This window comes from Phodopus roborovskii, unplaced genomic scaffold (genome assembly GCF_943737965.1).
Source record: "Phodopus roborovskii unplaced genomic scaffold, PHOROB, whole genome shotgun sequence".
In the NCBI taxonomy this organism is placed as follows: Eukaryota; Metazoa; Chordata; class Mammalia; order Rodentia; family Cricetidae; genus Phodopus; species Phodopus roborovskii.
Genome location: NW_026126625.1, coordinates 3,990,772 through 4,014,613, shown reverse-complemented (window position 1 = coordinate 4,014,613; position 23,842 = coordinate 3,990,772). Strand labels below are relative to the sequence as shown.

At 41.5% G+C, this 23,842-nt stretch overlaps 1 protein-coding gene across 1 annotated transcript in view; it reads left to right on the top strand.

Moving 5' to 3' along the window:
• The window catches only part of Ntrk3 (neurotrophic receptor tyrosine kinase 3), a 357,015-nt gene that overhangs the window by 311,850 nt on the left and 21,323 nt on the right, over positions 1-23,842 (top strand). The window contains exon 16 of the mRNA XM_051206601.1: positions 11,928-12,002. Within this exon, the coding sequence (XP_051062558.1) occupies positions 11,928-12,002 (75 nt within the window). The remainder of the gene's footprint in view (positions 1-11,927; positions 12,003-23,842) is intronic.

The following is a 23,842-nucleotide window of genomic DNA, read 5'->3' as shown; positions in this document are numbered from 1 at the left end:
TCATTGACGCTTCTAAGAGTGCCTGTAAATGAGCTTTGACAAAGGCTAGTTTGCAGATACCATGATTTCTTTCTTAGATCTTCAGAGAACTCAGAGAGATTGGTGATTAGATGTAGAGTTAAATAAAATTTCAGACATCCTGAAGAGGCGCAGGTTGGGACTCCTGAACAGACGAATTTTCAGGTGTGTTTATTAGGAAAGAGGGCAGTTCACTGAGATCTGGAAGGGACAGAAGTGGCGGGGAGAGATGCCTTGATCCAGAGAGCCCGAAATGGGCTCACCTCACTCTGCTGTCCCCTGTGCTTAACTTCCTGCCTGGCACTTAGAGTTAACAAAATCATGAGTGAAGGGAAATATGTGTGTTCGAGGTTAAGCAGGAAATGGATCTGACCAGATCAGGAGCCTGCAAGCAATCAGATAGGCCACTGTGAAGCTATCCTTTGGCAATCATGATCAAGCATTTTTAAAGTAAGAAGATGTAGCATTTGGGAAGAATGTCCTGAGAAGGCAGGCCAGTAGTCATCTGGATCATTGGAATCTGTCTAGCAAGCGTACTTTAGGTTTGAAGTGGAGTCCTAACAGTAAAGTAAGTCTGATAGCTGATAATATGGCACCAGGTTCAAAGCTAAGGGTTCTGGGACCAAATTCTCAGCAACTCTTGGATATGTTAAGAACAGTAATCACCAGGGTAAGATGATCTAGTGGTAGAATAGTTCATTCTATGGGAGTCACAGTACTCTTGGCAAGTATGAAAATGTTAATGCTTTTCTGTTTGAATCGCTGCTCTTAAAATTCCTGTTTTTTTTCTCTAACTATAAAATGGAACAAATGAGCTCTAACACCTTCATTTTCTATAAAGATTTTTTTGAATATATATATGTCTTAGGTTGATAAAATAGCTTAATAAACATTAATTACCATTACTGTTATTAGCACTAAAATACAAATGCCTTCATTCTGAACAAAGAATTTGCAAAGGTCTTAGCTAACACAGCTGATCACTGTAGCAAATAGGTGGAAAACACAATATTCAAACACAGATAGAAGCTCATTTCCAGGTCACACAGTTGTATTTTCTGGAGGAATAGCACTGTCTTGCAGGCCAACAGAGACCTGCATTTCACCTTAGTTGCCCTAAGCATGTGTGCCCTTTGTAGCCAGATGAAATGGAAAAGGGGCGTAGAGTAATGTTGTTAATGAACATGGACTAGCTGGCTATGGGGTCATCACTTCCCTATTTAATAGACGAAAGTCATATGGCTACATGATTTATAAGAAAAGCTGGGAAATAGAGTATAGCTGTATATCACACAGAAAAGAAGTTTCTGGTCGGAAACTATCTTAAGGAAGAAGAAAAATCAATATCTCTTCTAATATATTCCAATACTACATCTCATGTCTGATGACATACAAGGAAAGAGAGAAGAAGACATCCTTACTTCTATTGTTATTCTTGCTCTGAATGCATGGATTGAGTAAATGGTCCAACCCCAGCAGACCCCAGCCGCTTTGGTTGGATACCTACCATTCATAGAGTGAGGAAATCTCCCTTCCTTACCTGGTATATCGACTTGGAGTAAGAACACCTGATATCTAGACAGTAGAGAAAGTGTTAGCAGTGGTACAGACAGGGAGGGGCTTGAGGGATACTGAACTCATTTGATGGGACTTGTCACTGTGGTTTTAGGGATTGGGCTTTCTGAGTAGACCCAGAAAACCAAGGAAAGAAAAGGACACTGACTGTCAGAAGATGAGCCCCTTGGGAGCCTTTGTAGTGACCAACCCCTGTTGCTGAGCCTGATTGTTCCTGGACCGATTTGAATCCAGTCTGTTCCTATTTATACAGAATAAAATAGTGAGGATTTGTATCTCATTCTGCACCATTTCATTAGAGGTAATTTTAGATCCAGAGATAAGTCATGAAGGTGACATACATTATATATTTATTAAACTTGTGACTGGATTTTCTCAGTTTTCTGCAATTATTCTTATAGTCCCAGGGACCCAAGACACCACATTGTGTGGCACTGATTCTTCTTTAACAGCAGTGGTACTGCAAATATATCTTTATGGGGGCTGAGAGTCCATAAAATGGGTTATGAGATGCTCTTCTGCAACACCAAGGTGCAGAATTACCGGAGAACCATATGTAGAGAGTACCTATGTTGAGACTCCAGGTTCAGAAAGATGTCCTTTGGAATTATTATGTCCTGGCCATCCCAGAGGCCACATGTGGGCAAGGCCAGAATTAGTTTTCTCTGGAAAGGCTTGGAATAGAGAGCTAGAGGAAAGCAGGGGAATCCCAGTAGACTCCCAGTGCCTGGATTACCCTATCCCCACACCTGTTCATTTCTTCAGCTTTTGTCTCAGGTGATAGTGCTCATTAGAAGACATGGCACAGAGTGGACATCTCTGCAGACATGATATACTCACTTAGAGTGAATTAAGAGAAGCATCTTAAATGTTAATGCCTATTAATCTGCACAAAGCTGCCAAGAGAAAGGAACACAAAGGAAAGGATTGGTGGCTAATTATAGTAGCTATTGCAACCTCACTCCTTGATTAAAGCCAGTGGATCTGCACACTCATTATCCACAGAATAACAGACATTTGGGAACAGAGAGATCTACTGAGGGGTAGGAGTATTATTTAGGACATTTTGGTATCAATGCCTGTGCTGTGTCTATTGAGATATTTCATCTATCTGTGAAATCTGGAGTTTGGTTTTTGGTTCTATACTTCTTTTTCATCTCTTCCGTGGGAATACATTTTTCATATAATGGTTAGAGAGAGAGGAAGCTTTCTGTCCATTAAGAGGGAGGCACAGGTAAAAGAGAAGAAAGAGCCAGTTACTTCATCCTCTACTATTGCTTTGACCCCAGGTCAAACATGTTCATTTTCTCAGCCCCTTTCCCTCTTCCTGATGAAATTAGGAAACTACTTTAATTTTTGGAAACAGGTGTTTCCAACCTAGATCTAGTTTAGTGACTGAGGTTTAGTTTTGAGTGTGCTGTGTTTTTTGGGATATCTAAGATATTCAGCTAATAGGCTAAAATACTGGTTACCTGAGAAGTATTCTTTTATATTTTCCAGGGATTGAGATTACCTGAATCCTCCTAACATCTATACATCCTCATACCAGCTTCCTTCCTAAACAACTCCATACTTTGTTTCAATCCAGTGGTCTACTGCAGCCAAATCATTCTATAAAAAGCAGAAATGAACATAGGGAAGGCTTTAGTTCTTTATGCTCTAAGATACTATGGTATGAAGATGTACAATAGCCAGAAAGTTGAACTATAAACAACGGAACTTCTAAATGTGAGAAAATTGGGACATTTGATTCTTAGTAGCATAAAGAATACTGTCCCAGAGAGAATCCTTCTATTTTTGATTATGGGCATTTTGTATATTACAGTGATGGCTAGAAGCCCAGGTTAGTCATTGCATTGACTACTGACATGGAATAAATCTCCTTCTTGCCTATGGTCAGAGTTTATCTTTTGTAAAGTACAGTTTTCTCTCTTTCCTTCATAATCTTGACTTTCTCTTCTCACAACTGTGGTCTATACACTTAGACCATACAAATAGGATTTTTCTGCATTGCATGGATACTTGGCTGAGACTTTGGGAGTTTACTGTATGTTTTTCCACTAATGTATCAGAGGCTTCATCACTTCTTCTGGAGCAGGAATAAAGGACTAGGACTCAGTTTAGTCATTAAGTCTTGATGACATTAATTTTTAAATCAGCATCCTTGACTGTCATCTCATAGGGTTGAATTCAGTGCATTGCTTTGTAGTATTTTTTCATAGCAGTAAAACTTTCCCTCTAAATAGAACCTAATAACACAGCTATGCAGACAGAAAGACAGACATACAGGACATTAAGAATCTATCGTCTTTGATTTGAGTAGTTGATGGACAGTCCTAGACAGCCATATTAAGTTAGCACATATTGGCCTATGCAAGGGACCTTGAGACTCTATGCCACAAGGAACAGAAGAGGATAGAAGGTGCCACTGGAACATGACTGGGTCTTAGAAAGGTGACCTAAAGGCTATAGCTAAGGGTTCAAAGCCATTACCATGTTGGACAATAACCCTGGAAACGAGTAACTGTATTTGTCAGTTAGGATATGTTTTTTAAAGTGCATCTTTTAGGTCACCCAGTTCCTTGTTCAAAACAAATGAGAAAATGCCAGCTCCTTCAACATCAAAGAAACACATAGCCAGAGGGAGCCTTAAATGTCATCTCTTTCACCCTGATGGCCCCAGGCAGACTGGCATCAGCATCATCCCAGGCAGATGGCCTATTGGCATTTTTTTTTTCATGGCTTCTGGGATTCCTTCCCTGGGTTTCCACACTTACCCTTTCCAGCTGTGGCAAACTGATGTGATGGCCAGTGAGCAAGCAGTCTGTTTTCCTAATTCTTAGCAATCTTTACAAGTATGAGAGTCTCAATCATCTCTACAGAGAATCCTCCATGTTTCAAGGTAAGTCTGTCCTCTGTCTTTAGTGAATAAAATAGATTTATAGTGTAGAATGACATTATAACTATTCAGATAAACTAAGAAGATCAGTGTGATCAAAATGGCCCTGTGCTTTTTGTAGGTGATTGGTTATATTTTGTTTCTCTTGACCGACAAGAGAACCAGGGGGGTGAAAACTATGCCCCCCTTAGGGTTCTAGAGCAGCTTTCAGTGATTTGATGTAGTTTCCTCTCTCTGAAAGGTTGAAATCTGGCTGTTTTCTCCCATCAAAGAAGGTGGTACCTGAGTGGGATAGACATTATTATTGCTTGCCTGTGTCCATAGGGACAAGACAGGGAAGGTGCTCCAGTAGAAAATTCCAAGAACACCATACATGTTTTATTCAAGTCTGTTCTGATGAGGGGAAGCAGGCTGCAGGAGGCCATGGAGTGTAGTGCTAAACCTCTGGTTTCTCTCCCCATGCTGTTTGAGGGTGGGCATAGATACGGCACAACAGCCACTGTTTTCCTTCTGAAGTGCAAAAGGCCTTTTGTTTACGGAGACAAACTGAATATATAACATACAAAAACACATAAATTTCCATACAGATATCTTCCCTACCAGCTGTAATTAAGATATTTGCATGTAAAGAGAACATTGTATTCCCTTGACTTCTTCTTGGTAGGGAATTGTATTTTCTCATTAATCCACATAGTTCAAGAATATGTGAGTTGTCTGACAAAGCAAGAGGAGGAGGACGAAGAAGAGGAGGAGAAGGAAGAGGAGGAGCAAGAAGAAGAAGAAAAGGAGGAGGAGAGCAGGCAATCTGTCAATGCAGCAACTTTGCCCTGCCCTTCCCCTCTCCTACATTCCCAAGTTAACCTATCATCTAAGACAAGATTGGAGTTAGGGAGATTTGTTGCTTAAGGAAAGGTGACCAGAACACCCACTAAATCCTAAGTCAGGCTGTGTTCATTTGAGTTTTTAAGCCACTTCTTAGAGCGATGCAACCTCAGGAAATGTACTTAGATTCTCCAAGCCTCAGATCCCTCATCTGAAAAAGAAAGAAAGGGGGGGAAAAAGCAGAGTGAGGGAGAACAATTTCTTCTTTTGTGTGGATTAAATAAGATAATATATGCAAATTGCCTGGTACCTATTAGGCACTCAATAGATGGTTATTATCATCCCATGTAAGTGAGTAAGGGAGAAATTATATATAAGAAATTTTAAATAAGTTACATGCCAAAGTATTTCCTGTGATGAGTCTTTGGTGCTAGATCCTGAAATTAAAAGGGAGAAGAATCTACTTGAGAGGCCTGGGAGAGACAGAAAACAAAGGCACTCACCGCTCTAAGTCTTTGAGGTTCAAGTTAGTTTGTGGAAAAGCCAGAGAGAAAGAGGAACCATATTGGGTAGTGAGGGGTCTTCCTTATTGTGAAATTGCTGGCTTCCACCAAGAACTAACTTTTGCAAATTGAACCTTGAACTTTTCAGAAACAGAGTGCTGTCCTCCAGACTTCATATACTGTCAGTCTCTTTCTTGAATATTTGAAGGTTGTGTGCTGTGCTCTGGTGCCTTGGGAAAAGCAGCAAGGCCAACTGAGATCCCACCTTCCTTTCTCTTACTGTTTGCAGTGTAGTGTGGCTTCTACTTATTTTCATGCACAACAGCATGATGTCGTAGACACAAGAGGTCTTTGTGCCTTGTTGGTTGGGTGCAATTGGTTGTTCTGCATTGCTCTCACTGCAGATCCTACCTAAGTCAGTGCTGATACACTGAAAAAGTGGCACAGGATTAGTGGATGAGTTGAGTAGTGATGAGAACTCTTCTCTTTTACTCTGTCAATCAATCACCTTAACACCTTTGAATCTTCTTCAATAATTCGCATGTGTCAGTGTCTAACCAGGGTAGATTTGGATTCTTTGTACTTGGTCATTTTCTTTGAGAGGCTCAGCCCCCAACTTCCTGACTTCCTGATATATACATATATGTGTATGTATATATATGTATGTATGTATGTATGTATGTATGTATGTATATTTCATGTTCTAGAGTCATTCTATGCTATAGCTCTCTGAGGCCTAACTTTCTTTGAAGACACTGAAACTATACCATTCTTAGCAGAAATTTTTACAAAAGTGATTTATAAAATGTTTAATAATTTTAATAATATATAATACTACATGAGATGTTTTAATGGATAAGAAATGATGTTTCTGTTGTCTTAAGTATTATTAAATCAGTCCTCATGTGTCTCTGCTTGACAGATTCCAATGGTCAGTATGTGGGATCTCTGGGAAGGTGTATTTGGAAGGTGCACTGGTGTCTTAATGAAAAACCAGTTGCTTCTGATTCCCCATCAGTGGCTCAAAGATTTGCTTATGAAAGAAGATGACTGAATGAATATATCACAATGATTAAAACATGCAGGAGACTGGATTTAGCTAAAGGCATAATTCATTTGTTATTACTATATGGCCAGCTTTCAAAGGCTTTATGACCAAAGTATTCACATTTAGTAAGGCAGTCTATATGAGACATTGGATTATATTGAGATAATTTAGAACTAGGGAGATGAAGCAAATATTTTCACCTATGCTAATCTTAAAGAGACAAACTGGATTTTATTTAGTTTCCAATAATTCAGAGTTGTTTTACTTATATGCTTTCCAATTTTTTTTCTGTATCAATGAGAAGCCTTCATATTTAAAATACATAAACCTCTTGGTTTCTTGTAAATTTAATCCTCCAGACCAAGTAGTGTTATGCCTGAGGCATGGCAACCTTAACTCAAGGAGCAGCTCTGGGTGACTTGTGGTGATTACCCTGAGTATAGTGATGTATCTATGGTGGGAATAAAGCATGTAGTGATATCCAATTTGGAAGAGGGATTGGTGGCATTCTTATACTTGGCATTCATTATTCCAATCTGTGCTTTCAGTTCAGGGATTGTTCTAGACTGTTTAAGGCATTCTCTGCCCATGGTTCCTCACAAGTTGAGCGACTCCAGTAGAGTATGGGTGTGAGCTTCTTGAATGTTCCTTCATTGAAGGAACACGTACAGAGCATGGGGTTACCAGATCAACCTGCATGACTGGGGTGAATTTAGCTTTTTTGTCTCAATCTATATGAAACCAATATCTAGTGTCCTAAAGTATCTTTAGTTAAGCAGTTGTTTATATTTTAGAACATATGTAGAGCAAAGGTAGTTTGCTTCAGGGTGGATTTTATACCATGTTTCATGTCAATCTGCTAAGGTTTTCAATAGTTAAGTCATATAGCAGAAAGTGCCAGCTTAGTGCCACAGATTCTGTGCCAGTTTGTATCAGGGTACCAGAACTGTTCTAGGCATATTTTTATTTGTTTTGCAATTTGTTTTAGAGGTCCAAAACGGGTTTTGTGCTAGAATTCTCCTCCTCCTCCCAGCAGATAAATTTGTCAATAATCGTTGCATATTGTTACCGCATTGCCATGTTATTATTCAATTGAACTACTTTTCATCTGACCATTTTTCAAGAACCCTTGATACACCCTTGCCAAAATCTGAGCAAATGATTTTACATGACAAACTTGTGGAATCCTGGCTTAGAATTGTTAGAAGTCATCTTGTCAAACCTACTTGACAGATGAATTGATAGAACAGAACACTGGAAGCTGCAAGTGGCCTTCTTTTCCAAATATCTGATGTTCATCTCTGATTACCACTGTAGTATGTTATAGTTACAGGCTGGTATGAGTACTCCACTTTACAGACATGTAAACTGAGGCTCAGAGATTAATCGCTAATCCTCAGGTAATGAAATAAATGGAGGGTTGAGTTAGGTTGGTTGTTCTGTTTTATAGTGACAGTGTTTTGAAGAGATGGGAGATTAGCTATAAATGCAGTTTTTAAAGAACATACCAGTACAGTATAATCACCATGTGACAAGTTGGAGTTCTAAAGTAGAAGTGTGATTCTATATAAGTCCAATCCCATGTGCTTTTTTTTTTTTCTAATAGAGATTTGTGGCAAAGCCATTTCAAGTAAAGGAGGTGAACAGTTGGGGTAATTCAGAGCTAGCTACAGTAGCAAACACTGAGACATTAAGTTAGAGAGCTTTGGCTCTCCAGTGTGCTAGCTGAATAAACAGCAGCAAGAGAATTGATCCAAGTGGGATCCCAAGGTAACAGAGGTTGACTGAAACTCAATGGCAAGTAAAAGATGCTAGAAGTAAGGTAGGTGGTAGTCAGACACAAGGAGTGTTGTCTTAATAGTTATAAATGTTTTATAGGAAGTGCTTATTTTAGTGTATGCTTATTGTGAAAATACACATTCAAGAGTGTCTAACAACGCTTGTTTGATTGAGATGTCTTCAACGGCAAAGACTTATCTCATGAGATTTGTATCCTTTAAGTCCAACAGCATGTATCTATATATTAGTACATGTGGGGCATTTTATAAATGTTCGTTTAATGAAGTAGAGCAGGAGATAGACATACTTCTTAGTGAATACTCTCCAAGATTCTCTGCACACTTTGGGGCTGGAGACAATAAATGAGCACAAGTAAAGAGATGCTCTGAGGGGGTGGTCCTCTCTTATTTTGATGTGATAAATGCTTTCTGCCTCATTTCTTCTTATCCAACAGTGTTGGTAGGATTAGCAAATTCTAGAGATATTTGAGATGTAAGGACTGTGACGCTCAGTTCTGTAGTCCTTGGGTGAAAATGGAAAATTCTGTGTTGTAGGGAATTGAGTCTTTTCTCCCTATGGGGTTTTCTAGAAAATCTACACACCTGCACTTTAGAAGTGTGACAAGGGGACACATGCATTGGATATGAGATTTCAGTTGGTGACTGCAGAGTTTGTCTTCTTGTAAGTCTCAAGGTGCCAAGAACCACTCTATAATAGAGATTGCTGAGATGTGGCACTGTAATTTAAGGACTCATTATGCATGAGCAAAGAACTGTCAAGTGTGTATTTCTGTGATGCTGAGAAATATTAGAGAAAATCCACCCTCTCCATATGTTCAAATTCATAGCTCTTCATTTTTTCTCACATCATCTATCCCTTGACCTATCTAGCTCAACCCTCTCTGTAGCTGCCTGTTCTGCTCCAAACATTTGTCTCTTATTCTACTCTAAGAATTTATTCAATCTTTTTTTAACCTTTCTATGCCTTCCAGCTTCCATTTGTGTTTTTTAGTACTGAAATAGGTCCCTTTTGTCTTTAGTTTCATAGGGGGAACTTCTGATCTTACTACATCATTGAATATAACTTTTGAGGGTCATTAATTAGCTTATTGGGCCCACACTTGAATGTCTTTTCTCAAGGATAATCCTTTCTCAACTATTGAATGCCACTGTTTACAACCGCACCATTTCTCACCCCTTCTCATCTCCCCCTCAGAATCATATTCCCACTTAATACCTGACTGATGTGTTTCTGGTCAACCTTTGCCTCTTTCATGGATTTATGTGTTTTTTTTTTTTATTTAAAGTGAGGTAGTTAGTTGCTTTGTTAGAATCCCTTGTTGCTTTTATGCCTCCATATCTTTTCTCTATGATAATTACTTCTATAAGCTTCCTCTGAAGGGATCATTGGTGATTGAGATTTTGCTTATTTGAAGTAAATTCACCACAGCTACCACCACATCTTCCTACAGTACTGTAGAGTAGCCTGTTAGCATGCATGAGAGCTCTCCGTAGAAAGTCTCTAAGTGCAATACCATTTGAACATAACTATGCCAACTCCCCGATATGTCTAACTAACTTCACAGCATCTTGGTGTTCCTTGTTCTTTGCAGGAGGCAGAACTCACCCTAGTTAGTGCAACAAGTGGATCCACGCATGTGCCTTCAAATCCAAGTCTTTCATTCCCCACCCTTCTTCACCCCACTGCCTGCTCACTTAAGATCCTCAAGGGAACCCTTATTTCCAAATCCTCATTTCCAAAATCGCAGCCTGTGCTCTGTGGTCTTATTCTTGCCTCTGCCCCAGAAGCCCTGTAATTCCATCCAGTCTGGCAAGTTTACCTCCTTTCCACACATGCACAGCGTTCTCTGTAGCACTAACAAAGTGCTACAACCCTGAGGGCTTCAACAGAACTTATTTTCTCATAGGTTGGAGGCTAGAATTCCCAGTCTAGCCGCTGACAGCTTTGAGTCTTTCTCATGGTTGCCTCCTTTGTCCTCACAAAATCTTCCCTTTATAAGTGTCCAGATTTCCTCTTTGTAAGACCCTAGTCCTATTAGATTAGTGCCCAGCACAATGTCCCATAAAGCCCTCATATCCACTATGAACACATGCTAGGAAACTGGGAGTTAGAATTCCAACATGAATTTCATGCAGGGGACAAAATTCAGCCCATAATACCTTCTCTGCCCTACCTCCAGCTGCCCATCTGATCTGCCCTACCTCCAACTGCCCATCTGACCATTCATTTTTTTCCTTCCTTACACTCCCTGTTATTTCTTGCTGTCCATACCTCAATGCCATCCAAACCCGCGGCGCTCCTTTTCTCATCTCCACAGGACAGTTTTCTCAGCCTCACCCCCTGTACGTATGGACTTGCTGCCTCATAAACATGTTTCACCGACCCACTTCATCCTTAGGGGCTTTCTTTTCCTCTGGCTTAGTGGAGAGTCAGGCTGTGTGTGTCTCTTACCCTTTGCACACAACCCTTGACCCCAGAGGTGCTTAAGAAATGTCAGCGTTACGTTATTGTGAATCCTTCCTCAGAGATAGCTTAGCTCAGCCTCATGTCCTAACTTTTACAGAGGGTATAAAGGGAAGTGGAATTTGTCCAGGCTATGGTGGAGAATGCAAACACTCATTCTGTTGACAGCTGGAGGAGGAGGAGGGTGGCAATGCCCATGCAGATGACACCAATGCAAACGCTGCCCAGCCATCTCACCCGCTTTCTACATAGGAAAAGCAGAGAGGGGCATTAAGGAAGCCCAGGGCATAGTAGTGGATCCATGAATTTTCTGCTAGTACAAGAAGAACAAATATTTCCTCAGGAGCTTTGGAGAAAATTCCTTTTCTTTGACCGAATGGGCTGAGAATATTAGATAAAATGCACTTCCTTCCAGAGTGTAGTGGCTGGGGTGCTAATCCCATGGAAAGGTGAACTGACCCATTGGAGGAAATCCTGTTGAGTTTTGGTGGTCCTCAGAGGCAGACAGTTGAGTGGCATGGACTAGGAGTAGAGCTATGGTGGTGTGTCCTTTGTGTTGTGTGTGAGTCCTTCTCTAGTAGACTCCTGAGGCATTGTAGGAGTCAGCTTTTCTGTCTAGGAGTGTAGGAGAGGACTGTGGAGGCCTGCTCAGCAGAGATATCTATTCCATTAAAGACAGGCCTGCTTCCCTTCTCTCCTTCCCATCTCCCTCCTTCCCTCCTCCCTTCCTTCCCTCCCTCTTCCCTCATCCCATTTCTTCTGTCTCCTCTTCCCTGCTCTCTCCCTCCTTCACTGTCAGGAAGGGCCATGCCAGAAGGGCCCATTCAGCGTATCGTGGCAGCAGCAGAGGCTAGCAGCGCCAGCAGCTACCACAGTGAGTCTGGATTTCATTTTTGGGGCTAGGGGCTGGGCAGGGCTGTCCACACACTGACAGCTTCCAGGCTTTGGAGAGGAACTTCCATGTGTAGGAGGCTGCTGACAACTTTGTTTTGACTGCCTCCTCTCATGGGGGCATTGTTTAACTTCCATGGAGGTTCCCTGCCAAAGCCATTGGTGTGCTTGTGATGTCTCATGGGGACACAGCATGGTGGGGGCGTGGGGCCATGATCTGCAAAAGAAGGTGCACATCCTGATTTAGGTGGCTGCCAGCAATTCTGTCCAGGCCTGTGTGTTGGTGGAGGCTGGAGGCTCTGCATGGATGAGGTTTGGCTGCTTTCTTGCACTTCAGGAGGTGTGTCCTTGAGTCTTGCATATACTTAGGTTGTCTAATGCTCCACAAGGGCTTCCCTTGAGGAATCTGAGAATATGATAAACAAATAGGCTGCCAGGTTGGTTCAGGAGCTGCACATTTGGTCTCACATGAATCCTGATCTGAAAAGATATTGATGTTCAGGAGAGTTATTAATGGACCACCATAACTAAGTCATCTGTTGTATTTGGGGGAGATTTCTATCTCTCACTTTAACGCCTATGGTAATTTCTGGGGAGGAGATGGACGTACAGGTAGAGGGTTCATCTGTCCTGCATCAATAGCCTTTTTCCCACTTTTTGTCTAGATTCTTTCCCTTTCTGTTTCTGGAACAATCCATAGAATCACAAAATTTATCACACTTTAAATAATCAAGCAGAAGCCTTGTTTGTCACCTGAGAAACTTTCTCTCCAGGCCAGATGCTGTACTTAAGCACTGACTGAGTGTGATGTTGAATGGAGAAGTTTCCATTTCTAATCTGTGATCCTCCGCCAATGCTTCGGTCTCATGGGCAGGTGCATGGGAACACTTTGATGATTTCATTCATTTCCCTCCTGATTTGGTTAGTGAGGTAAATTAAGCATATCTTCCCAGGTTCTCCCAGGGCCTCAGTTTCACAGGTTTCTCATTGACACTGACACTTATAGTGGAATTAAGGTTCAGGGTTTTTTTTTTCCTTGCCAGCCTTGTGTGACACTTGCAGGCAGAATGATTATAAGAACTCGGGCTCTTCTCTTACTTTCAGAAAGTCACATGTTTTCAGTTACATTAGGGGCAAAATATTGGTTTCAGGAGTTGACAAGTTTTACTAAAACCATATTGACAAAATGCATTAACTCATTCAAGCACTTATTTATTATAAATCAATCGTGTGTACTTGATTATCTCAACTTGGTCACTGCTAGAGTGAAAGGAGAAGCTATTAATAATTAAACAAGAACAAACAGCATGCCTCTCAACCTGCTCAAGTACATTAGGACAATCATGAATAGAACAGGCAAAACTCTCTGCCTTTAATTGGGGAAATCAATGATAGAGTTTAAGGTACAGAGAAAATTAAGGAGTTGCAGGTCCTTAGAAGAAAAATAAGAAAGGAGACAAAGAAGTGTGATCTGATGTTCATAGTTGTGATGATAGTGATAATGGTATGTGTGTGTGTACACCAGCACATGCATGTATGCATACATGTGTGCATGTATGTACAGTTTTAGGTAGGTGGTCAAAGCAATTGCTTAAAAATGGTAGTACATCTTTTATTTAAGTTCTCCAAGCAGGATTTTCATGGCTTTGCTAAGTTTTCTGAGATAAGTCAGAGCTGAAAAGTCTGAATACAAATGAAGATATAGATGTTAGATAACAAGAAATGAACCCTTGGTGTCCATGCATTAGCAAAGCAGGCTTTGCTTAGTAGTTAGCACAGCTTTTGTGTACCAGAGGCATCACTAAGGAGGGCATAAAAAGGGGAATAAAGTCAGTTCCTTCATTTTAGAAGCATCTTTGTAGAAAGTCCCTTAATTTGTGATTTATCCTGGCCATTTAGGACATCCTAAGGCCTCTCTTTCTTGCTTGCTTCTGGTGGTGGTGGGAAAGGTAACTTACATTTGATGAGCATCTACTCTAGATGGATACTTAGCTAGGGACTTTGAGGTAACTTATTTTAGTTTACACTGTTCCCACATGAACTTATCATAGTCCCACTTTAGGGATGAGCACACAGATGTTTAAACCCCAAAATACAGAAGAGTGGGGCCAGCATTGAAATCTAGGTTGAACAAAGTCTGAAACTTCTACCTTTATCAGTAAGTCTCAGTGGCCATCCTTGGGTACCAGTTAGCATGAAATAAGAAAGGAAGAGAAGAGCAGGACTCCATAGGCTATCCCATAGTCTTGTATATGTTCTAACTTGCATGGCTGGTTCAGAAGCTATTAGTACATGTGTTGGGGTGATGTCCATGTTGTTGCTGGCCATGCATGAAGGCAGAGAAACATCTGCTTCTCCATGTTGTGTCCTTCTTAGGAATGGGAATGGGCCTTTGAAATTTATTTTGGAAGCATGTGAGCAAGTCTTCCTGTGTGGTATCCATGTTTAGCAGGGATGAAGGAATAGAAGGGGTCTTGCTTCTCATGCATGTTCAAAGGAGGGCCAGTGCATGGTATTTTGGAATAGTTAATGGGTTGGAAGGATGCATGCAGAGTTCTAAAATTGTACAAAAGTCAATTTGATGGGGGTTGAGTGGTGAGTTGAGTTGAAGATAGTTCCAAAGTCCATACTGCCTTTGTGAATGGTATCCACAGACTCACCTCATCTGATTTGGGGATGCTATCTGTGAGAAACAGGAGTATCTGGACCATACCTCAGATGTTCTGTTTACATTTGGCAATATCAACTGTGCACCTTTGAATCTGTCTGCAATGTACTCTCATATATCTTCCAGAAAATATATCTTGCTTTATGCATACGATTGAATCTTAAGGTTCCATGCCCCCCCCCAAAGTCCCTATTTATATACATAAGCCAGACATGACATAATAAAGGAAATATGCATTTTGGGATATCACTATCCTAACTCAGTTTTCTTAAAGGATGCTGTACTTTAGCCTATAATGTTATTGTTACTTGGACTACTAGAGCCTGTTTATCCCAGGATAAGAATTCTGCCCATCTAATTATAATTAATCTTTGAACTTCTTAGCATTTTGCAGTGTGATGTCCTGAATAGGGGTCTCAGTATTTGTCAAAGCATGTCTCTTAAGTTTCATAGGAAGTCCCTTCTAGGTGGAAGTTATTCCTGACCTTTCCATTCCGGTTCCTTACCACCCCAATGGCAGCACCACAGGATGCATTCTGGGCTCTTGAACACTACTTACTGTTCTCATCTAATAATTAGACTATGGCTTCTCAATCACACCCTGGTTCTTCACCGATCATGGGCTATTGCATGATTTTGTCCTTCACTTAAGAGGTGGAGAGAAAGGCTTTGCTCATTCTCCTTACTAGGATACTCCTCTCTGACTTATGGCTCCAATTTCCTTCCCTGATATAATACAAACAAACTAGTTACCTTTCCTTCTCAACCCTTGCCAGTGTTGGTTGACTTCTCCAATTCATATATGTGGGGTTCTGTGAAGTCCCAATGGGACTTGAGGTAAAGCTGAGAAATATCTAGTTCCAGTCCTTCTTTGATTATCTATGGTCTATCCTGTCACTCAGACATACAGGGCATGCCTTAAATATAAGGAGGGGTTAGTCACAGTTAGAAAGGCTACCACCTCTTCAGACAGAAAGGCTATTTCCCTGGGTTCTTTTCTGCCCCTTTAAATGACAATTAATCTTTGTACTTTTGGTTCCCTTAAAATTTTGCACTGTGATGATGTGCATAGAGTATCCCAGAGCCAAGCAAGTCCTTAGTATAGGACAGTAAGATTTCCTTGGGATGGGGTGTGGCTCAGGCATTCAGACAAAAGATGCATAGGAGTCTCTTAGAAGATGGCAGGGGGGTTCTCAGCTATATCACCCAAAACTGCTCCAAGGGGAGTTGCCCTCAACCTTGTTTTCCCTTCTTTGATTGGAACTTAATTTTCAAAGCTGGTCAAGTGCATTTGCTCCTGTAATTGGTTTTGGAGACAAATGGCTCATAAGAAATCCATAAGTCTGGAAAAAATGGGACACCACCTCCAGTGGGTAGACACTAGTAGTGGTGGTGAGTTCTGCTCTGTCTCTGGGCTGGTGCCATCTATAGTTAATAATGCTGATGATTATTGCTGCCCTCGTCTCTCCAGCCATTTGTGGTTAACCCTGATGGAAAATAGAAATCCACCAAGATCTCCAGCCAAATGCATTGACATGCACCTGGCTGAGGAAGCTGTCACCTTGGTCATGAACTATCACAGGATGTCTTATGGATGAAAAAGCCCTGGTGTGTGGGTCTTGCCATGCAGGGCACAAGGTAGGTGAGAAGAAACAATTGGTGGTCTACCCTCATTGGGGAAGCCAGTTTCTTTGTGTCCCTCCACCTTCTACCTCAATCTCTCTTTTTGGGATCATTCTAAGAATGAAGCACTTGATCCCAGAAATAAAGACAAGCTTGTGTTAAAATTTCCAGTGTTTTGCTGGGTTTCTTTTAGCTATAAGCGAAAGAAAACTTAACTCAGAATCCTTTAAGAAAAAAAAAAAGATAACATGACACCTTAATAGTAAATTCAGGAATAGGCTTGTTTCTGGTGCTAGACCAGGACTCATGTAATGGCCCCAGATTCATTATATGCTGTTCTCTCTGTTCCATTCCTTTTTATTCCTATGTAGACTTTCTTCTCATTCCTCCATTTGTTTTCCCTCTGACAGTGATATTACAGAAAGAGATGGTGATGGGAAATAGATGTCCAAACAATGAAAGGTAACATAGTTTGAAATGTGCGATGATAGATGTTGTGTGGTTGAACAGATTACTGGAGATCAAGTGGTTCCCAGTAATGGGTGGCCTTGCCTTTCCCAGAAATGGCTTGGTAGAGGAATTCAGCTGAGAAATCATCAGTATTGCCTCTGCAGCTAAGCTGGGCATTGTGCAGAGAAAAGTCACCATGGGCAGACAAAGGAGGCAGAGCCCATGCCCCTTGGCCTTTCCAGTTTGTCTATGAGAAGCATAGGTTGCAGTCTGGTGTCATCTCTGTGAGTGCTGTCTAGGATAATGTGAGCTCTCATCTGACTTCACTGTATCTGCTGATATAGATATTTCAGAATGGAAGCCCCTCTTCAACTTTTATGGGGATGTTTGTAGAAATCAAATTGTAAGCTATCTAACATATTTTCCTAAACCCACTATTCTGGCTCATCAATTTGCATGCTTTAAATCATCTTTACTGAAAAACAAGGAAACAAACAAAGAACAACAACAAAAAGTCTTTACTGGTCAGTGTTCCTTCAACTTGGAAGCACACAAGACTTACAGCTTGGTAGTGCACTCCAAGGTGTTGATTTTTGGAGTCAGAATATTTTAAACATCTCTTTCTTCCTTCTTTCCTTTCTTCCTTCTTCCTTCCTTCCTTCTGTCTTTCCTTCTTCCTCTTTTAAAATAAACTGCCTAATATCTTTTCTCCTTTTCTTTCCTTTCTTCCTCTCTCTTTTCCTCCATGCAATGTGGTTGGTAATAATCACTTTTAGTGCCCAATATTTCTTGGGATGGTGAATGAAGTCATCCATCTTAATTCACTTACCATGCAACATGACATTGTGTAATGGCTCCCAATGTTGCTGTTTTGTGGCTGTGTTCACTGAAACAAGGACTTTACTTCTGGCCTCAAATTTGAAATGCTGAATCTGTCTTTTGCACCTCTGTTATGGTAGGGGCCAGAAGTTTAGAGAGGTTAAGATGAAGGCTCATCTCCTGAAGATCACTCACCCACTCTGACACTCAGCCTAGCTCATAAGGCAGGGACACCCATTAGATACCCTAGGGAAAGACTTAAGTTTCAGTGGGCTAGGAAAGCTTTTGGAAACAGAAACAGGTGTGAAAGAGCAGGATTGTGTTTGGAGAGCTAAAACCATCCAACTGTGATTGCTGGCTGGCTCCGTGTTTAAGACTTTCTCCTGTGTTATCCCTGTAAACACTCCTACTACCCACCTACTGACCTTGAAGATGAATCCAAGAGGCAGAGCTTGTTTACAAAGGGAGAAGGTGTAACCCACAGCTGCAGCTCTCCACTGATGGCCTGGAAAGCCACATGCTGCATAGAGGCACTGAGCCCCCATCCCTTTCATCTGAGACTGCCTCTCACCCTCCCTTCTCTGAAGAGAGGCCTCCTGGGATCCAGGTGCAAAACAAGGTCTGAGTTTAAGTAAGTTTGTCCCAGAATTCCCAGCTTCTCCCAAGGCAAGGGGAGTATTCAGCCAGACCTGGGGGGAGGGGAGGAGGCTTTATTCACTCTCTGCTTTGCTGGAACTTTGTATTTTGAACCAGATGATACACAGAGGCCTGTCAGTGCAGCCACTCTTGAAGCCTACCAGTGTTATAAGTAGGCTCATAGGAGTCTGTGGATGAGGCAGGTAGTATGATATAATGTCGGAGAGGAGGAGGCCTCCTGAGATCTGGCTCTTGCTCTCATTGGCTTGTTCACATATACATGTGTGTCAAAGTACACACACACACACATACACACACACACACACACACACACACACACACACCTCTACATAGAGTGCCAAGGCTGCAGGTACTATAAAGGATTTTCATTCAGTATTCTTCCCATACTGATTTGGATAATTATGCTTTGGACAAATTCATGTAGTTTCTAAGAATAGAGGAAATTTAACAGCCCCTCAGTCTAATAAATCATTGTTACATATGTGAATGTTGAGCTCGAAAGGAACTCTAGGCTTCCAGGGACCTAGGGTAGCACTGGATCAGGACTGTGATAAGATCTCAGGTGACATGAGTCCCAATCCAATGCCTTTCACTTGGATTCCAGGTTTCTGCTGATCTGGGTCATCCCTCTGCTGCTTCCTTCCTGAATGCTGGAGATGTCTCTGGCCCCTGTTAGGGTAGTGTGGCTGGGTCAATCAATATCCCTCTTCTGGAATTCCTCAGGGGATGCCTAACTAGGAACTTGTGCTGAATATAATAGTCATGTGATAGCTTGTGTCGATGAATCATTCTGCAGTTCACAGAGTACTCGAGTTGCCATTATCAGCCTTCCTCAGGCTTCCCTGAGAATGTCACTCTGCTCTTTGTTTACTAAGATGAATTTCCTCCTTTTAGTGTAGATGAAGGACTGTGCCTATTGCTTTGTGTGTGTGGTCTGCAAGTGAGCTCTTTCCTCTTAGGCTGTGAGTATCCATCCTCTAGGATGAAAGGGTTTTGTTCATGACTTCAAGAAGCATCCCATTTTCCACTCGGTAAACAGGTGCATTTAGTTACCAAGAAGTCCCAATGTCCTGAACCTTACCTGAGGTGCTCCAGCAGCTGTCAGTGAGGCGAGATGGGGCAGCCAGGAGTTTGCCAAGGCTTTGCTTACTCCTCATAGCTTCTGCAGTGATGTGCTCCCAACTTTCCTTAGTCCAGGGATGCAGCTATGGATGACAGGTCTCTGCTGTGCTATGTATTGTTTACTGAAGTCATTAAAATATGCAAAGTGTCCCCTGCCCCCAGCCCCTCCTCCTTTGCACTTGCCTTGCTCCTTCTGGCATTTTCAGCTGGCAGTTAATAAAACACAAGGGGGCCCCCTGAAGGCTCTGGTCTCCCTCCAGCTAACATGACTAATTTGGAATGATCTGGAAATGATGGTTTTTAACCCTGCCTACAGCTGTGCTTTTCTGGTTGATCTGCTGAAGCTGCAGCACATGACCTTACCTGAAAGGCAAAGTTAGTGTCCAGAAGAAAAAGGGAAGCAAATGCCTGGCTTGCTGTTTGCAGCAACACAAAATCAGAAAAGACTTCTCATCTTCCCTCAGGGTAGCTTTATGTTGAAATTGCTGCAGCCAAGGACACTGTGAACTGATTCCCTAGTTCACCTGAATCTCTACCATCCCTGGCCACCTAACATCCCCAATGTATTTACATATAGAAAATCACACCCACTCACTTAAATTATCAAAATGCCGGGCACGGGGATTACTTTATGCAAATATGTACAGGCAGTAGTGCAATAGATCGACACTCCCATATCTACTTCGTAATTATCGTGGTGATAGTTCCTTGCTAAAGTATGTGGAGTGTTACCAAGCTCCAGTCACCCTGCCCAAATTTCCATGGTTTGTTCTCATTTAATCCTTGTGGCAAATCTTGTTAATATTTAACCTATGGTCAATCTGAGATTTCTCAGGGTGAGTTGGCTGTGAGTTTCTGTCTGCATCATGAAAGTATGCCATTCTTACCTTGGGGACTGCTTAGGAGTGTGACTGCTCTTTTTATCTATCTTAGGTCCTGTTTTTTGCTTCCATCAATTCTTCTAAGAGGAGATCTGACCCCTGTCCGGGGACACTGAATAAAGTATGCATGGTTCTGAGTTTTCCAGAAGTGCCTGGTCTTGCCTCAGTTTACCTCTTCTCTAGGTCCAAACACAGGACTGGTTACTTGTGTCTGTTCATCACAGGCAGTTTTTAGGAGCTACTTGTCCTGAGAAATGAGTGATATATACAAAGACCCTGTGTCTCGAGAGTCTTCATGGGGAATTAATGAAGATTACAGTGGACAGACCCTCCTTGTAGATGGTTTGGAAGTAGCCAGCAATGATGCAGGTATCATGCTACTGCAGGAAATCCCATTGTTGTAGAAAACACTGCTCCTTAGCTCTTGTCAACATGGCTACCAGCTGATGGCCATCCTTAGATGTTTCTTAATTAGTCCTCAAGCCCCAAGATGACTGGGGTTTGGGTCCAAGCAGAAGCTGTTATATACTGTTCGATTCTAAGGTGGTAGTGCAGGACCCAGAGGTAGATGCACAGGCTTCACCCAACATCCAGACAGGACTCATGTATGACAGATTTCACAAATGGTGAGTCTGGAGGGCTAGGGTTGGGACCCTCTTGTCAGGAAAGAACACCAGTTAGGAAGATCACCTGGCCTGGCTGTCTCAGGCCAGGCTGAGGCTCTCATCCTGAGTTTCCCTGGAAATGGGGTCTCCCTGCATCATGAGGAAGAATATTCCATGAGTTGCTAAATGGTTCCTTTCCCTCATGGCACCTGTGGTGTACATCTGTTGTCATTTCAGATTCCCATACCATAAAATCAACACCCAATCGGTATAGAGTACACACTTGTAATCTCAGCACTTGGGGTCCAGAGGCAGGATGATTGTGCCTGTGCTACAGAGTGACTTCAAGGTCAGCTTGGGCAACTCAGTAAGACCCTGTCTTAAAATGAAAGCAAAAGCAAGTAAACAACCAGAAACAAACATACAAACAATCGTCACAGGCCTGGGCTCATAGCTCAGGGTGGAACATGTATGTAATATATACAAGACCCTAGCTATGTTCATGCCCTTGTGTAACAGAAACCTGACTTATAATATCTGATTCAAGAACCTAGTTCCTTTGTTTGAAGGTAGGTGTGGTAGCCAATAATAGGGCTCATTTATTGTTACTTTTATTAATGTTGTGGAGAAAACAAGTAATGGAGCCATTTCCTGGCTAAGTTTGTCCTTAGAATAAAAGACTGTTTCCTAGTTTAGTTTCTTCTTCTTTTTAAAGTTTTAGTAACTGTTACCTTATATGTATGAATGTTTTGCCTGAATATATGTATGTTCACTGCATTCACGTCTGGTGCCAGAAGAGGGCGATGGACCCACTGGAACTCAGGTTAAGATGGTTGTAATCCATGATGTGAATGCTGGGAATAGAACCCCAATCTTCTGCAAATACTCTTTCTTAACCACTAGCCATCTCTCCAGTTCCTCCTAGTTCATTTTCTTGAGGCCGCTCCTCTTGCTTTTCTTTTATCTTCTTTAATAGAGCCTCCCACTCAGACCATGGCATCACAGGGCCCAGCCTAAAGGACAACAGTGCATATTCTTCTCTGGGATTCTTTTTAGCTGCCCTTCCTGAGTAACATAGCCATGCTTTTTTTCAGATGGTGCAGATGCAGGAATCAAGACTGGCAGTCAAGCAATTCCTGGTTGTCCCTCTTAAGTATGTCTGGGGCTTCATGGTGGCGCTGTCTTGAACTTAAAAACTCTCAAAGAGAAGGGCTTGTAGTATGGCGATGCGTCCCTTCTAGCTGATGCTCTTCCGGTGACTGAGTTTCTCTCCCTGATCTGGTTTCTCATCTGCTATGGTTGCCTCGCTGTTATGAGGGCTCACCGAACAGAATGTCAAAGTCTCTGAAAACTTAGGAAGATGCTTGCAAGGAAGATTTAGATTCAAATCCCCATGCATGTATATTTTTTCTTTCATTTACTACCTCATTTCAGTTTGGTACATGTTGTGAGTAGGTGCATTATTATCCCCACTCCACACACAAGGAAGTGAGTCTTCTAGAGGATAAGCACACTATGGTTACTCAACTGGTATACAGCCTCTGCTCTGTTATACATCATTCCTCTGGTTGCTTTGGACCTTCTGCTTCCTCAATCTAGCACACACATTTTCAGAATCACTAACATAACACACGAAGGGCAATAAAATATTTAGCCAAGTCAAACTTTGTTTGAAAGAGATGCAGGAGAGATGCTAGAAGACAGACAGAAAAGGCAGGAGGTTCAAGATGGCAGAGAACTAACACACCACAAGGCAAAATGGAGATTAATATAAATAGGCTAATTCAAGTTGTTAAGATCTAGTAGGACAAGCCTAAGCTTTAGGTTTAGCTTTCATAATTAACTGTAAGTCTCTGTGTAAATTTGTTTGTAAGCTGATGGCCCAAGTAATGTCCATCCATAATATTGTGTGTCTCTAACACTCTCCATCTGGAAATAGCCACTTCTTGAGGTAGGGAAGCTAGAAGTTTTAGATCTACAAGTTTACTGAAGGAAAAAAAATCTGGAAGCTCAAGACATCTACAAAAACACATAGTCACTAGATGGAATTTTACAAAACCCATTAAAATGTTCTTTTTTTTTTTTTTTTTTTTTTTTTTAGGTGGTGTCATGCACTTTAAGTTGGTCTGAAACTCACTTTGAAACAAAAGATCATTTTGCACTCATTCCTAGGCCCTGTACCATCCAAATGATTAGGGATTACTGTATATACCTTGCATCCATCTTATGAAACACTAATGATCAAACCCAGGGTTTTCTTCATGAAAAAACTGAGCTACAACTCCAAGCCAAAATGCACTCGCCCCCCCCCCAAAAAAAAAAACAAGGACCAGGAGTGGTGATGTTCAACTATATTGCCAGGACTTCAGGGCCTGAGACAGGATAATTTCCCCAAGTTCAAGGCCAGTGTGGATAGGTAAATTTCAGGCCAATTTGAAGTATCAAGAATATTAAGAAAATACTGAGAAAAACAATCATAAGTGTGCATTTATCCGATCTTTTTTTAGTGATAGGTTAAAAAGTAGGTGTTCTTATGTACAAACCATTGTGCCATAGAAAAACTAAGGTATAAATGTAACAAAAGACAAGAAATGTAAATAAGAACTACTATGTTAAAGTCCCTATTTTGAAGGATTGTTCTCTGTGTGTGCTAAAAATTCTCATATGTCATGGGGCATTTTACAATAAGAGGAAATACAAAAATAAGGCCAAAAAAAAAAAAAAAAGAACTTGGCTCCTGGCAGATTCAGCTCTAGGTGAGAGAGCTGGGAAGAATCACAATGGGTTTATTTATCCTCTAGGCTCACATTGCTAAACAGCTTGGCTCTTAACTCCTTGTAGTTTTGGAAGACTCTGAGGAATTTTTCCTAATCCAGGGGCTAGAGGCTCAGATGCTCACAGCCTTTCCTCGGAGACCATGCTAAATGGATGCTGACTGCATAAACTGTCACAAAGTCCTGCTTCCAGGGAACCCTGTCTAATGTCTTTGTAAAGTTTC